This window comes from Catharus ustulatus, chromosome 1, assembly GCF_009819885.2.
Source record: "Catharus ustulatus isolate bCatUst1 chromosome 1, bCatUst1.pri.v2, whole genome shotgun sequence".
Taxonomy (NCBI): domain Eukaryota; kingdom Metazoa; phylum Chordata; class Aves; order Passeriformes; family Turdidae; genus Catharus; species Catharus ustulatus.
In genome coordinates this window covers 140,883,118-140,901,279 of record NC_046221.1, presented here as the reverse complement: position 1 = coordinate 140,901,279, position 18,162 = coordinate 140,883,118, and the positions used below count along the sequence as shown (strand labels likewise).

At 36.6% G+C, this 18,162-nt stretch overlaps 1 protein-coding gene across 1 annotated transcript in view; it reads right to left on the bottom strand.

The window, feature by feature from the left end:
• RIMS2 (regulating synaptic membrane exocytosis 2) overlaps positions 1 to 18,162 on the bottom strand; it is a 387,858-nt gene that overhangs the window by 323,634 nt on the left and 46,062 nt on the right. Inside the window, exon 2 of the mRNA XM_033063078.1 lies at positions 324 to 356. Within this exon, the coding sequence (XP_032918969.1) occupies positions 324 to 356 (33 nt within the window). The remainder of the gene's footprint in view (positions 1 to 323; positions 357 to 18,162) is intronic.

Sequence of the window (18,162 nt, the reverse complement as noted above, 5' to 3'; positions counted from 1 at the left end):
TTAGTAGAAATACATAGGCAGAAAAGCTAGAGCCAATGGGAATGTTAGCTGCAGAACTAAGTCAGCCACTAAGGGTGTAAGGGAAGTAAAGTTTTACAATTCACCAGTTCACAAGCAGGCAGCAAGAACCTACATCCAGCTAACATGTGGATGGAGTAAGAAGCTACAGGCAGCTCTCTTACAAGCCAGTCAGGAAGCAGATGAGAAACTACCTGCAGCCTATCAGGTATCAGTGAAAGCTAATACCATCAAAGGTGCAGAGAGCAGAACATGGCAAAGGTAGAAAAGTCAAGCCTACTGCATCTATAAGGTACTTTACTTACTGTGTCGGCTGTGGTTTTTGCTCCTCTTTGACCCTAAAAAAATAAGTTTGCACAACTGAGTGCAACATGTTGAAAACAACTACTCTGAAGTACTAAAACATGTATTAAATTGGAAGGGGAAACTTCCTATTTTGAGTTAAAATTATTTGCTTTAGTATTTGTTGTATGTTTACATTAAGTTATACAACGGGCTTATTTCCATTTAGTTTTAAAAATGGGGAATGCCAAGTAGAGAAAAATATGTCATTAAAAATTAAATCAGCAGTGTCCTATATCTGACTTCCAATTTTTGCACATAATACTAGGTTAAAATATTTCCAGCAATACATTCAGCTACAAATACAAAGGAAGGTGCTTTGATTATGTGAACTATAATTTTTCTTCACAACCAAACTGCCTCTCATACTTCAAGGCAAATCTATAACATGTAATAAGCCATTTAAAATGCAATATACTAAACTAATACATTAAAGGAAAATCTGCATTATATTTATTAAACTACAGTGATGCCAGGACCTGAAGACAACATAACTAAATCTAAGGAAGGAAAGCTGAGGAATTTTTCTCTTGAGTGAACTTTAAAAAGACTTGCTTAAAGAAATAACTGGATAATACATACAGTAGGTCTGTTTAACACTGATTAATTGTTGTCAACTGTCTTAAGGGAAATAGTCCATCTAAAATACATGCTTTAACTTCAGAGAGCAAGCTGATGTTCTACACCAAACCTGTGCTGACTTCAGCTGGAGTAGAGCTAATTGTCTTCACAGTGGCTGGTATGGGGCTGTGTTTTGGATTTGTGCTGAACACAGAGTTGATCACATACAGATGTTTCTGCTATTGCTGAGCAGGGCTTACACAGAGCCAAGGGCTTTTCTGCTTCTTGTACTGCCACCCTGGTGAGAAAACTGGGGGTGCACGGGAGGTTCAAGGAGACACAGCCAGGACAGGTGACCCAAACTGACCAAAGGGATATTCCAGACCATGTGGCATCATGCTCACTAAATAAAGCTGGGGGAAGTAGGCGACATTTGGAGTGATGGAGCTCATCTTCCCAAGTAACCGTCACACCTGATGGGGCCCTGCTCTTCTGGAGATGGCTGAACACCTGCCTAACCATGGGAAACAGTGAATTAATTCCTTGTTTTGCTTAGCCTGTGTGAACAGCTTCTACTTCCCCTATTAAACTGTCTTTATTTCAAACCCATGAGTTTTCTATCTTTTACTCTTCTGATTCTCTCCCTGATCCTACTGGTGAAGAAGTGAGTTAGCAGCAGCCTGGGTCTTGTTTATGATTAGGGTTAAGCCATGGCAAAACCCAAGAATAGAGACATACCCACAGGAATATTTATATCCTAGTTGCAGGTATTGGTCTTAAACATCAAGATAGGATCTACTTTCCTTATATGTTCAAAAACCCAGAAAGTTTTTTTATATGGATATTCTGAATGCCTCTATAGAAAACACTCACCTAATAGGAAATATAGGCTCATAATTTTAAGTGGATGCTTGGTGTTGCACAGCAAACTAAACCTCAAAGTACCTCTACATCTCCTTCACCATATGATATCACAGGAAATAACTCCATAAACAGGATTCAGTGACTACATAAGGTTTAAATAAGTGGACAATGAGAAACACTAATTATCTTTCCAAAACTGAGTACCAAAGGGAAAACTGAACATGCAACAGACAATAAAATGTCTTCTATGGTTTTTCTTCTTCAGTAAGTTAGAAATTTATATGCAAAGTAACATTCCAGTACAAAAGCAAAATAAACAAGCCCCATAAAACCAAACAGGTATATTAAACAAAAAAGTAAAAATAAAAATGTTTCATGCCATTGCAACTCCACTCTACCATGCATCTTAGTCACACTATTATATTTAAGCAGGAGAATCCACACTAATTTTTCAAAGTAGAAAATTCAAAGTAGGAGAAATGGAAGGGATGGGAAATCAAAGCATATCCATACTTTTCTCATTAGGTAGCTCAGGACATTTAATTTAGATCCCAAACATTGAGACTTCAGGCTCAGCTGTGAGAAACTGTAATAATTTAGAGTTCCTAAGTTCCCTGCACAGAACTAGACACTGGAATGTCACTTCCCTGACAACTGGACATTGAAAACTGAATATATCACTAATCTATATGTTCCTTTCCATACATGGCATCCAAACATAATATTGACTCTTAAGTTACTACTTCATTGTTAATTGTTCTATTAAACTAAACAGGAAACCCAAGCCCTCCACATAATCAGATTACAACCAATATCTTTCCTTTGGATAGTGACCGTGGTCAATTTTTCATATGTGGAACTGATATCAAATTAGTGAATGATCCCAAGTGTGTAGTTTGAAATCACTGGTGCATTTTTTTTGCAACAGGATCTAGCATATTTACATAATAGTATCTATCAAGTGGGTTCAATTACAGCTGCAAATCTTTGGTATTTTTGAAACTCTTACAATCAAATTCTAGTTTTGCACCATTAATTAAAACACACTGTCCATTATCAGATATGTTGAAAACCCACATTTAAAATTACCTTCTCAGCATTTTAAAATGTTGTATTCTAAGTCAGGATATGACATGACCCTACAATCCAAAATAACTCAGAAATATTTTCACCTCCTAGAATTCTGTCTCATTCACTATACACTTTCCAACACTGCAGTTAAGTGAGGACAAGCACTTCCATTATTACATAATAGTGACGCATTCCTTGAGCACTCTCCATACATCCTTCAGACCCTGGATTAGGAAATTATCTTCCTTGACTTTATAACAAGCATGCAAGGCAAACTACAATCTGAAAACAAATTAAGAAACCAATTGAATTAATAGATTCTACCATATGATTTCAAATCAATATTAACATTGTGGATCAACAGGCCTGAACCCTTCAGGTATACAGTCAGGCAATAATCTGTCAAGGTCAGAATGGATACAGATTCTGGATCTAAATCAGAAAACCACAGCCTAGTTTCAACTATTTTTTTACCAAAAGACTTCATTCAGATGAAATTACAAGTTGTAGCAACTGATAGAAATAATTATATATATTAGATGAAATGCACTGAATGTATCTTAAACATTGCTGTGATTTCAATATCTTTTTCTAGACGGAAAAGGACTAAAGAGACACCAGATACCTTGAATGCCTACATGTACACATACACTTGTATTTCCTTTGGTTACAAGAGCTGCTTTATTTTTCACTGGATTGCGTAGAATTGCTTTCTACTCTCCTTCCAAAAAGGAGCAACAAGTACTTAAAGTGTCTTGCCAGGTCAGCAAACCCCCAGACTTCCATTTTCTCAACAGACCAACTGAAATATCCCAAGCAGTATAACTACATTCTGCTCCTTCCAGGTTACTGTCTTCATTTAACCTTCCTACGTCTTTTCAATTCTATCCACTCAAAACTCCACTAAGAGCATTGCCAGTTCTCATTTTTCACTGGAAACCAATTCTGACCAACACCTGTTCACTAAAGGCACCAACAGGCTGCAGATAATGTGTCTGATCAACAGTGACTGAGACTGTGTTCTAACAGCACAGAATACTAAGTATTTCACCACATATCCTAAAATGTTAGAGGAGTTTGAAGCTTTTGTCACAATTTTTTTTTTTGCAAAGATCACAACTCCATACACAGCTCCACTTGAAAACAAGCCAGGATTTTTCTACTTGCCAACAATAACGAATTTTTACACCTTGCACTTTGTTATTGGAAACCTCAGCCCTTTGAAACTTTCTTGTGTTGTTCCTCTGGAAGCCTACACAGTGCAAGCGCCAGGCCCCTTTGATCTTATCCAATAGCTAGAGTCATTAAGTTAAATCTCAAGTCTCAGTGAGCAGTTTTTGATGTTAGATCATCTCCATGTACTAAAAGCTTTCTCAATGATTAAGGCTATTCCCACTGGCACAGGGAATGAATATGAGAACAGAACAGAAAGAAGAGGGAAGAGAACAAGAAAAATGGAAGCAGGAGACCTAGAAATAAAAGTCTCTATACAAAAATTATTATCACTTAAAACCCCCAATACTTTCCTATTTTTCAATCTACTGCCACTATTAAAGGCTTCTCTCCATGTCAAAACCATAAAACATTTTTTCCAAAAGGTGCTTTGGAAGCAGATAAACTAACAAGCACTGTTACCAGAGCTCATCGCTATCTCCACATATTTGGATGCACAGCCACAAAAAAATAGACGAATTCATGTGCTTCAGTCTGTGAAAATAACCCTTAAAACAGCCTCTACACCTCCTAGATATCTGCATTAGTTCTTCTCAAGTGAAGTTTGGAGAACTTTCAGAATCAGCCATCCTTGGCAGGGATAAACATCGTAATATCTGCCACTAACCCAGTACTACTCTCAAGATTCACAGCTTGCCATGAATAGCCCTACAAGCCCAAGGATATCTAATTGGCAGGAGTAAACTGGGTGTACCCAATGTCTCCTAGAAACACTGAGTTTAGCATATAACGCTCTATCATTTTCATTTAATAATCCTACAGGCCAGTAGTTTCATCATTTTGCTCAATAATTGCCTATGTTTTACTTATTTCCTAACCAACTCAGTGGGCTAGGATAAACCAGGAAAGAAGTTTTTTCTAGCCATTTGTTAAAATTGAGAAGATTGGAAAAGCAAGTCAATCTTTTGCTTGGAATTTATCCATTAAAAAAGTCTAATATATTTTATTATTACCATTAATGCCATAATGTTGTTAGTATCAATTTAATGAAGCTGCTGATGCTTCTAGAATAGTTATTTTTATTAAATATATTACCTAGGAAATTCAGGGAATGGGGCACTTACATGAAATTCTTAAGTTTAGAGAACATAGATCCTAATGGCAAAGCAGAATATATGTGCAATAGTCTCAATAAGCAATGCATGTTACACTAAGCTTAAGAACCAACATAAGATTAAATATTAATGCATCAAACTATCAGGTTTTCCTAAAGCAAATCATACAGGAAGGGTGAGGGACAGTCTCAGATTTATAAAAAGAATTGTCACATTTTGCTTCATCTGCAGATACCATACAGACACCAACCTCCAGCTTTGCTCACAATAAAGAAATAGAAATAGCTGAGAGACAACAGCAACAAATAATTCTGTCTCAAACATAGATTTATATTATACACAATAAAATCTATAAAGCTGCTTTCAAATAAAAACAGCAGCATGAATACTAACTACTTCATAACCAGTTTAATTCACTTCATAATACAAGTGAACACTATTCCCAGGATTAGTATTTTTCTTTCTTTGCATTCCAGATCCCACTAACCCAGATGACAGGACACAGACTAAGCTTTTCTCAAAGTGCCAATCTTTGGCATGTTCTCTCTCTTCAATAACTGTCTACAATTACAAGCAGATTTGAAATATTCCAGAATCACTTCATTACTAGCAAGCATCTTTTCAATGCATAACTGGTGAAAAGATGTCTATGAAGGTATGTAACTAGCTTTCTCAGGAATTTATATAGTCCCATTGTCATAGTATATGAACATTATAATCCCTAAAAGTATTTGCCATCAGCAATATTTCTTAATCTAGAGCAACTTCTGCCCCTGAAACTTATACCCTTGCAAATGGCACTGAAAATAAAATGGATTTGAAGAAACAATGATAAAATTCTAACCTCCCTTCCCTCTTGCTTCCCTGTGCCTTCCATTATTTCTTTCTAAAAAATTGCATTGAGTGCATAACTATATCCAAACCACTGTGGGGATACCCATTCCCTCATATTAATTGTGCTGAAAAGGAGGGAAAATCATCAGCTTCAGGGACATTCAGAGGTTTCCACCATCCTGTATTAGAATGCAAGGTCCATTAATCCATTTTCCTAGATTGCCTGCTGTGGACTATTTTCTCCTAAATCTTGGTAACAGTATTTCAATTATATGCCCTGTATCAAATGAACAACAAAACGGATTAGTTACAGTGACTGCAGTGACTACACTCACACAGGGGAAGTCAAGACATAAGCACAGTATATAACTTAGCCTCCATCCACTCCTGACAAAACAGTGAAGCTAACAGACCATATAGTCAAATGCAGCCAACTATTTTCTTGAGAAGGCACCTCTACAGATTAATTAAGTTAAATCACGTAAGTACGTTTAACTCCAAGAAAGGAGGTCAAACAAATCCATGCCAATTACAGTAGTTTCACGAATACAAGCCGCACGGATTATAAGCCGCACTTCCGGTGCCTCGACAATGTTGCTGTCTTTGTCAATAGATAAGCCGCACCCCGAATATTAGCCGCACTTTCGTTCGTCGCGAGAATCCGTGCGCAGCTTTCACAAATTGGCCAATTAGTAACAGGATTGCGGCATAGCGGGCTTTACTGGCTCGGGGCGGGGCCAGGAAGGCTCGGCCCGCTCATGGTTGCCGACGGGGCCAGGTAGCCCAGCTCAGCGCCACGGCTCGGCGGGGCTGGCCGGGTGGTGCTGTCGCCGCCGCCGGGCTCGCTGGCCCCCCTCTCCCGTCAGCACCGCCCCGCTGCCGCGTTCCCTAGCCCTGCCGGCGGGCTGCCGTCGCCACCGCCCGGCTCGCCGGCCGCGCCGCGTTCCCTAGCCCTGCCGGCGGGCTGCCGCCGTCGCCGCCCGGCTCGCCGGCCGCGCCGCGTTCCCTAGCCCTGCCGGCGGGCTGCCGCCGCCGCCGGGCTCGCCGGCCGCCCCCTCCCGTCTGCACCGCCGCCACGTTTCCTCGCCCTGGCCAGCACTGCAGGCCCCCGCACCGCCGGGCTCCCCCATGCTGCTGGCCCCGATTCTGCTGGGCTTCCCCCGCTGCCAGGCAGCCCCACCCGCCGGCCTTCCTGCTTCTGCCATGCTCCCCTGCACTGCTAGCCCCAGTTCTCCCAGGCTCCCCCGCCCTACTGACCCGGCTCTGCCGCCCCCCTGCCCCGCCCTGCTGGCTCAGGCTCTGCCGCCCGCCCCCCACACTGCTGGCCCCGCCTCTGCCAGGCTTTCCCACCTCTGCCGGGGCCGGCCAGGCTCCAGCTTGGCTTGGGGCTGCCGCGGGCTCTCACTTCCGTGTTGGCAGCTTTTAGAATTTTGTTAATGTATTAGCCGCCCCGGAATATTAGCCGCACTTCTGGGTTTCCACCAAAATTTTGGTCAAATTGGTGCGGCTTGTATTCGTGAAATTACTGTACATAACCATAAAATGCTATATATTAACCGAATTGATGCATTGCATTAATTACCCAGTTGATGCTATAAGAACATACACATAGTAACATGCAGTTTAAACTACTTTGTTCAAACTTAATGTCTTTAATTTACATTACTGTTCCAAGTATTTTATTAATTTAGATAGTATAAAAGTACCTGAATTGAGAAGGATCATGTTTTGGATAACAAAGTAATGTTCTTCCAAAGGAACACATTCCTGAAGATATATGCGGATAGTTTTACTGTGATTTCGTTCTGTTTGTAACAAAAGTACCAGTAGTTTCCAGAAAAGCACTTTGACAATCAGCGCTCAAGTGGAAATTGGACATTTGATATTAGTGAACAAGCAGGTGGAGAAGTTGGGTAAAATTTAAAATCTACCTAAATCCAAGCTTAAGAGGTTAAACATTACCTGAAGTCCAAACTCAATTTACCTTAAAGACGTACGACAGACAACAAGGTAGAACCCTACACACTTTAGAGACAAGCACAGGTATATACATGCTCCTGTATAATAGTATGAGCTCCCTGAATGAGCCTCAGATGAACACCATCCATAAATATAATGAATTCTGTGAGATAATATAATCACTGATATTTAGATGTTAATTAGGAATGGGATTGTTTAATCTAAGGTTCCAGACAAACAAGTTAACGTGAGATTTTGATGCTGATGTTATTATAAAATAGCTACTAAAGCGTGGTTCACCATGACCCAAAACAGTGTGCCACAGCCCTGCAATTTAACTCTAAAATTGAAGAAACTAACAGTGTGCTTTGGTTATTTCAATCAGCGAAATAAATTCTGCTTATCTTAGGATATGAACTTCTCAGGGCAGAAATAGAAAATATTTCTGGGATAGGAGATGGAGACACCATGTTCTACAAATGAAAGCTCCCTCACTTCTCACACTCCTAACTCAGCCAGACTTCTTCCTTGCTAGTTGTTATGGTGCTCATAGTAAAGGGATAAAAATGAGTGTCAAATGCACCAATTAGCACACAAAAAATTATTATAGTACAGCTAATAATAAATAAGTACTACTGAACAGTAGCCATTATGTTAGACAGTTATACATATATGTATATACATATACTGTATATAACCTATATATGTTATATACGGTTTCAATATTAAGTTTCATGGATCAATACTTTTTTGAAGATTACACAAAATTGCAAGCAGGAGGCCTAGGCCAGGGAGGTGATATTAAAAGGCCCACGGTAAGAATTTAGTGTTTGTCCAAACCTACCACATAGTTTAAAATGTACTACTGCAGCTTTTTCCCATATTTAGTAAGGAATAGAGTATTTTGGTTATCACAGAGTAAACGCAAATTTCTAGGACAGAATTCACAAGCCCTCAGCATAATAATTTGTTACCCTGTGGAATAGACCAGCTGCTTCCCATGAAGGTATGTGTCTGCTGAGGGAATGAGGCACATACGAAAATTTGTAATAACAAAAATTGTAAAATAATAAATAGTCTTGGATCACACAAAGCTGTTAAAGAAGAGCAACAATTAGAAAACAGTATAAACAATCTTAAAGGAATTATATTACGCGAAGTCATGTCTTTCAATCTTAAAACTCCAGAAGTTGTTCAGATTGGTACATTAATATTATTGAATTAGGAGTTTCACAGATCTGCTTTTTTCTGGGTAAAGTATCCAATATCTGTCAGCTGTTTATCTCTAGCATCATATATAACAGCTGCAAGACTGGACCAGCTAACTTGCAACACATAAAACCAAAAGTTAGCCTGTATTAGAAACGCAGTAAGAGCAAAAAAGATCCAACTAATGCATGTTAAGGATATTCAGGGCAGCAGATGAAAAGAGCACACAAGTATAAGGAACCCTTGAACCATGGTAAATATTTCTTTAAAAGTAATTGACCTGTTCAGTTTCTATCAGCTCATTTAAGGAGCAGCTAATGTCGCTTAATTCTTCACTATAATGAATTTCCAAATCCATTTAAAGGATATGAGGTAAATACCTCCTTGAATCTGATCAGTGTGTTCTGTCAGTAGAGCTCCTTTTAGATTTAAGAAAAAAAGGCAACATTCCTACAGATAACTTCTTTAAGATGTTCAACTGTGAGACAACAGTCACCTGTCCTGCTGCATATTTGGTCACACTAATGTCTTCCTCACAATCTGAAAAGCCCCGACTTGTCTCTGATCTCCGTGCTCATATTTTACACAGGCTGAAACACCTTCCATGAGAGCCTGGCACTTGTTCACAGCCTCTAGATAAGTAGCAAATGCTCTCACTCGGGATGTTTTAGCTGATTGAGCTTCAAGCACATCCATATTTTAATTCATTGGGGGGGAAATAGTAATTTGGAGAATAAATTAAATCCAGATAAAACTAAGTCTTCTAAATCCTGTAGATATGTGGGTATTTCAGGCAGATGATTTACAGAGAGTAAAAGAAATCAGAGACTGCAGGTATCAAATTTGAAAAAAAATTGGACCTTCCTCTAATTTTCAAGGAGGGAATAGAGACAAAATAGTCCAATTTTGACAAAAAATTTGTTATTAGATGCCGTTTTCTGTAATTATGGCAAGTCTTGGGTAAGATTCACATTGAAAAAATGTTGAAGTTATAGATATTTCAAGAACCTAAACTCTAGCAAAGATTAATTTTTGACAGTTAGCATTCATTTGACTGTATTTGTTTTTAAAGAGTCAGGTTCCTTCACAGAAGTGCTGTAATAGCACTTAGACCTGCCAGTGTAATCTTGTATACTTTGTGTAAAGAGAAAAAATGCTTTACATTCTTGTCTATAAGATGCGTGAAATGTACCACAACAGCTGCATTACAGTGAGCCATACTTTACTTTCAGAAATAAGGATGACTAAATAGTAGAGTCTTGTTCAACACCAAAATGCAAACATTTCCCACTAGCATAGCAATAACACATGCATAAATATATCCAAATGTAATATGCACATGTACAAGACTACTCAAACTTTAGCCAATCTATAGTCTGCAAGCACAATTTCACCAGAGTGAACTTCAGTAATGGATAATCAAATACCAAATAAGCTTTTGTCCTTAAATAGTTTTGCTTAGCAAGCACTCAAAAAAGGTTTAAATGTTTTAAGCAAAAATTATAATCATAAGGATTTATTTCAGTGTCTAGATCACAACTTCCCTTATTTAATGCAATTTTATTAATTCTCCACTGGAAACGAGATTTGTTTTTTTACTTGTGTTTCAAAATGTTTTGCAGTTAACTGAAATTCTCACAGAAATCATAAAATGAAGCAGAAAGCCTAATTTAATAATTGATACAGAAGCTAGGATATTGATATCAAAAACACTAGGACTTTTTCAAAACATTAGTTGAATTCTAACAAAGTTTCATTTTAGAACAAACCATTAAAGAAGAATTTTCTAAGGGTTCTTAGTTGCTTTTCAGTTGGATTTTTACTTTTTCAACAGTAGATGGCATTCCAAGCATCTCCTGCAGAAAGTGCTTTCATAGATGCTTGTTCTGTCACCAGCTGCTAGTGAAATGTGCAGCCCTGGGCTCAGCTGCTAGCAGGTGAATTTTAAGAAATTCACTTTGACTCTAATTAATTTTAAATGCATTGGTAATTACTTTGGACTTGATATATTATTTTGCCTGTTAAATAGCCATTTTGTAACTTTATTATCTCTAAGACACCCAACAGGTGAAAATTATACACTAGAGTTTAAAAACTAAACAGTATTTCTCAGACTGCGACATTTAATTGCATGAAATGGATTCATATTTCTTCCTGATTTCAGGCAATCCTAGACAAGCATTATTGCAAAGGACACAATAGGAACAGAAAAAAAAACAACGTTATGAACTTGTTCCTGCTCTCCTCAAACCCAGCCTTACAAAGAGCTCCTTTTTGGAGCAGACTTGTCCTGCACCCCTCTACACATGAAGCTCCAGATGACTATTGAATAATAAACAGTGTTGGCAGGACAAGTGCTTGAAAAGCTCGAGCTCCCTACCAAAAAAAAAAAACAACATAACTTCTATTTTAAAAAAATTAGATTCCAAGATGTAAACAGGAAGTGAAAAAACAGGGAAAGAAAAATAAATGAGAACTACAACAGTAATGCATACAAATTTAATTACAATACTTTCAAACAGTCTATCAAGAAATCATTCATTTTTTCTGATTTGGTATTGCTGTTCACATAAATCTTGAGTTAGAAATTTTATTATCAAATATATATTATTTATTATTTATGGGGAATCTTGCCTATTTCATTACCTTATTTTATTATAGTCTATATAATACAGAAAATATTATGCATTATCTATGATGCTGATTATGGTATTGCAGTTATTATATTATGACATTATTATCCTATTATTAAGGCCTCTTATGAGAGTACAACATAAAACACTGGGTATTTTCCTGACAATATATTCAATTGAATAAAAATATAAATGAGAATACTTTTAGATAGCATTGAATTCTCTATTTACATTGTCTACAGAATTTATACTTCATATCTGGAAGTCACAGAAAATTGCTGTGATATAATCTTATCTGTGATATAATGTCTCTGACCATGAGATACTTGAGGTAAATACAATGCCCAGTTTACATGCTACTGCAAGACAGCACGAGTGGTTCTCTTTAAAACCAGATGTGCTCTGGCACTTCATTTGATGCATAGCAGAATTAAAACCATAAATAGAATATTTTTATAAACTGTCTGCATGACTAGATATAGTAACACAGGTCACAATAGTGGAAATGTTCTTTTCCATTGGTTTTATATGCATGAAACAAAGTTCCACTAAGAAAGAAAATATCCCAGTGCACTTTTTTCAGAATGCTTTGCTACTTCTGTCTACATTTCTCTTTTTATCAGTACTCTGCTGGGGTTTGCTTGGTATTTACACCGTTATTTGAAGTGAGCCACAGTTAGATAATACTTGGAACACTATTTTTCTAGACTTTTCTCCTGAAGCTTTATGTTGTTGTCATGTATTCTTTGCATGAGTAAGGCTCTCCTAGTCTGACGAATTTATTTAAATTGATCATTTTTGCACCCATTTTTCTTTGTCATGTTGTACAGATGTATTTACAATGAGCAAGCAAAGTGATTCTTGAGCTGCACCATAGATGCCAACTCAACTGGGGGCTTGTGCTTGTTTTCGTGAGCAAGTTTTGGGCTCCAGAGATGAACATAATCCAACCCTATGAGCACAGCAAGTTTTGAAACTACTGACAATTTCACATATATGCCATTCTCTCTACACAACATCTAACTTTTAACATTTTAATACATATTCACAGATATTCAGAGAATACTGCTCATCTTGAAAAGAACTAAATATTTTAGCAAATGCCTTCTAAGCAGAAAGCAACTCATCTGGTTTAATTAATAAAGGAAATAAAAAACCCCACAACTCCTACAGAACAAATTAGCAAAATTAATCTTAAACAATCTAAACTTCTAATCAAACTACTAGGTCTTGGTTGAGAATGACCATTGTTTTAAAAGCTAAAACTACGCTAACCATTAAACTTCATTAATAATTTTCATTAATTCACATTAGGTCCTGCCATGTATGATCCCCTGTAGTGCCCAGTGGCCAAATCTGAGACACTTCCAGATTGAGGGAGTTGGAGATTTACTCAGCCTATGAAAATCATGCTGCTTTGGGTTCCCTGGGTTTGACATTCCAGAGTGCAGTGCAGGTGGATGAATCGCGCAGCTCTAAATTTCAAGGCTGTAGTGAGATTATACATTTATTTTTTGCTTTGGGTTTTCATTTCCTTCAGTATCTTTTCATAGTTTATTCAAAAAATTAGTTTAATAACCAGTGAAAAAAACCCTTCAATTTCAGTTCTGCCTGCATCATAGAATTAAGATTGATATGACAATCTTATCTGTGCAACTTTTCCCATTTCTTGGTGAAAACAACTATTCTCTAAATAGGCTCCACAAGAGAACTCTGGATTCCAAAAATGCAAGATCACAATCAAAAATTGTACTGTTATTTACTAAATTATGTGTTTAAAACTTGTTTAACTGGGTTTCATAGGGCAACTACTTGGACATTATTACAACTTTCTCTGAGCAATCTATCTAAACCGAGAATGTGTATAAATTACAATCAATAGAAGTTGTTGGGATATTTCATTTCCATCTTACTCTGGTTCAAAAAGTATAGTCCAGTGGTTCCTGAAAGTAGTACATATATCTCTGTGAATGTTGAAATTCTCTCCCAGAATTATGAAAATTTAGGTTGTGTGATCACTTTTAACAGATTCTGAAATTGAATACAGTATCAAATCTTATAACTTTTTTTCTATATCTTTTACTAAAGTTTAACTTGCCCAGTAAGGCTGCAAGAAAATCTTCCAACAGACACAAACTCAAGTGTTGGCAATCTCTAAACCTTTTCACCAAAACCAGAGGAAAATTTAAGTGTACAATTGAACATCATACACTACTTAAAAACACAGTATTCTCTCAACAGTGAACATTTTGATGTTGACTCCCTGAAAGGAAGCAATGTCATGTGCATGACATTAAGAAGTAGGATCTGAAGTTTTCCCCCTTTGTTTTCTGTTTCTTGGGAATAAATTTAGGAATTAAGAACTCAGAACCCTCTCCCTGAGATACATCTTACCTGAAACTCTCATTACTCCTTTACAAGCACGGTCAGTTTGGGATTGGCATCTGTACTAGAGGCATTAACACTACCTGATGAAACAGTTAATTTGTGAGCATCGTTATTCCTAAGCATATGTTGCTCAAACTCTTATCTGAAGTTCCAAATGTTTAATAATGGAATGCTGCATAGCAGCTTTGAACAATCATTTAACTCCCAAGTCTTTATTGTAATGCAGACACTCATTGTTCTCATTCCTAGCTAATTACAAGCATTCATTCATGTCTGTTTGCAATTAGAGTACATTTTAAATGAATAGAGCTGCCATTCATAAAGATGCTAAATATAAATGAAAATTAGCAAACACAAAATGACATCAAAACCAGCTCAGACAATAGTCCTATGATTTAAAATGTAGCACATGCTAAACACCCTTGCAAGTTGACGGATTCTGCAAAGCTACACCACCAGTATCAATTTCCAGTTGGGAGTAGGAAAGTCAATTCTGTGAATTCAGTATTTTCTAATACCTACACCAGTATAAATATAGTAGCATAAAAGGGCAATCTACAGAAAAAAAGTTTCAGTGATTCTCAAGTTCACAACTTAGTGAATTTTTACGTTGCTGTTTTGTAACAAAAATACTCCTTTCTTCTGAGGAAAGAGGTGAATGCATTTTTGTTTAAAAGACACAGAAAAAATGTGTTTCTTAGATGAAAAACCTACCCAAAATCAATACAAGGATTAGACTTTACAAATCTGCAGAAATTGATGATGGAAGGATGAGATTTCACAAAAGTTATTCTGATTAGTGATTGCCTACCCCAAGTAGAGAATATTCAATATACTAAGTTGTGTGAGAGGCAAATGAGAAAACAGTACATTAAACAGCTGAATGTCTTAAAAAAAAAAAAAACACTTAGACCTTCTATTTTCTCTCTACTCTGAATCTCCCAAACTGTAAGTGAAGCTCAATACTTCTTGTCCCATAATCTACTCAGGGCATGAAAAACAGTAGCCTTCCATTTATTTGAAAATTTTGAAGTTCCCCTAAGTCTTCTGTCCTAAAGTTTATCTGCAATGTTTAGCCTCTTCTCATGGCATATTTTCTAGAGATCCCACCTGGACTACTGTCAACTTACCCACTGCAATTTTGAACACTAGCCTCATTCTACCTGGGCATTTAGTGGTACTCATTATTGCCTGAAGTTTTGTAGGACACTAATGTTCATGTAACCTATGATAGCAAGTATCCCTTCCATAACCACATGTGCAATTAAAGTTCATTTCCAGCATAAGAGGCAGTTGAGAGCCTAGATACTGCACTTGGGAATAGATACATAGCCAGTAGCTAACTTTAACTTCAATGTATGATTGCATGTAAGCATAGTACTTACTGAATACTGTCCTTGTTGACTATCATTCAGTAATCTTAGACCATATCCCTATTTTCTCAAAATCGCTTATAACTTTTCTAGCATGCTTGTAAGTGCACTCTATTCCATCATTCTCAACATTAATGGATATGCTTGACAACTTCAGCAAAGTTTCATCTGGTGAAGTTTTGTTTAGACAGAAAATCACCCATGAACAGGAAGTAAAACTTTCTGGTTCATTACTCATGGGTAAATAAAGACTATTCTACAGTAGTTTTCTCTGTATCACCTGCCCTGGATTACATTTTTCTTGAAGATATTAAAGCCTTCCTCAAGATATGTTATCTATTACCACTTCTGTCTACAGAAGCTGACACCTGTTGCAGAATTAAAGTAGAACTTTTTCTGGCATGATTTGTTCTTGATAAATCCACATTGACTACTATTCATTTATTTTTAAACTTCTAGATACATACAAGAAGATTGCTTATTTACTTCCCTGATTTTCTTGGAATTTCAGATTCACTGCTAATCTTCTGGCTCTTCTTCCACTCACACCACCCCAATTTTTCAAAGAGGAATGCTGTTCTTGCTGTTTCCTAGTCTTATATAAGACCAGATCCAGAAAATATATTCTGTCAGATCTTCTGTATTCTTAAAATAGATTACAATAAAAGACCACAACAATAAGTAATTATAATTAAAATTACAAATACATTTAAAGTCAATTTTAAAAACAATCTTAGCATCTCAATTAAAATATTTATTTCAGTACAAAACTACTTTCTAAAGTCCTGTCCATTCAAATCCTTTGATCTGAATAAAAAATTAATAGGAAGCATGATCTTGACCTTCTAGAATAAAAGTATAGAATATCTGCAGTCACTTCTGAAAATTCTCATTCCCATTCCTGAAAAAGTGGCAATGGTCCTGTGTAGGTACAAAATGCTCTCTGAAATCATGTTTACCACTGAACAAAATTTAAAACTGATTAATACTTTTGGGTAACACTGTCTTTGAAAGCACAATGGTTTCAATATCACATCTGATCACTACTCACAGACAGAACAGGCACACATATCATAACCTGTGAGGCCTGTCTGTGGCACTGCTGGCCTGTATCAAACATTCCAGATTTTCTTGAACTTATCTGGTGTATTCCCTCAAGATCTCAATATTCTTAGCCATAGCTGAAACTTCTACTTTAAAAATCAGCCCTGATAAAGAACAGAAAATGCAGAGATACAGATGTGCTTGTCACAGGTGCACAAACAACACATTTCAAAACTGATAGTCTCAATTTTTCAAATAGTTAATGATACACTTCTTTTTCCTTTAAAAAGGACATCAACCCTAAGACAAAGGCAGCTAAGCTGAATCCCAAAATTCATGAGTAGTACACACAATTCAAAAATTTAGTGAAATCTTTTCCAAACCACATACAGCAAAACAAGGGTGAAAAGTGACAACCTAAAAGAGTTCAGAAAAGATGGGCAAGAGTGACATGAGAATTGAACCTGAGTTCAGGATTTTTTTAACCTTATTGGACTTTAAAGTCTACTTAACCACTCTTCCATTCTCTTACTATGAACTCAAAATTTCTTGTGTGATTTAATATATGCAGCCTTTTTCAATTGATCACACTCTTTCATATAAGTCACTCTAATTCATATGTCACCACCTATGTCCTAATGACAAATTAACAGCCATTTAACTGAAAAGTGAGATATATTTGAAATATATATGATATATTTGAAATGAAGTTTGTGAGTACTTTTCACAGCTACTTAAACATTTTAAGGATAAAAATATGCATTGAAAATAAAGGTTGCATTCTATGCATGAGGTATTTCATTTTAATAAAATACCACCACCACAAAATTTAAATCTATTTCAAATGTATACTATACCGATATTTTTAAATTGCAATTAATAACATTATGTAAAGCTTTATGGAGTTTGTGTTCATTATGTTCAAACTATCAAACAAGTCCCTATTTTGCATAGTTAAAACTAGAGTCTGTTTTTAGTTTGCTTAAACTTGTTTCAACATCTGATAATATCTGTAATACAAACAATACCCTTCCCAAATAAACGCAGTATTATCTCACTGATTACATTGATTAAAGACAGCAGCACTGCACAAAAGAGCTACATTTGATAAGATTATAAAACAAAACTATTGAATTTCAGATGGAGAAATCAGCAAATTCCTCCAACTTATGAGAAAAGGGACCTTTTTGCTTTCTGGAGAGGTTTATATTGCAGCTCAAAGAGGAAACCATACCTGGTTAGCATATTACTTGGATAATGGAAGTAAGAAAGCAACCTGATTTCTGCAAAGAGTATAAACACTCCAGACTGATCTATAAAAAGCACTATAAAATTACTACCTAATTAATTACACAATGTTTCTCACTGCTAATACAATAATAGTGCAGAATAACACTGATTTGCAAAATATTCTCGGAACAGAAAGCAGTGCTAGAAGTACTCTGCCATCTTCTACAGTCCTCAGAAGGAAATAGCAAGTTCTTTTGATTCCAATAAAAAGACATTCTATAAATAAAATGTATTTATATCTTTGCAAATAAGCAGAAGAGTCGCACGGATCATGGCTTTAGAAATCTT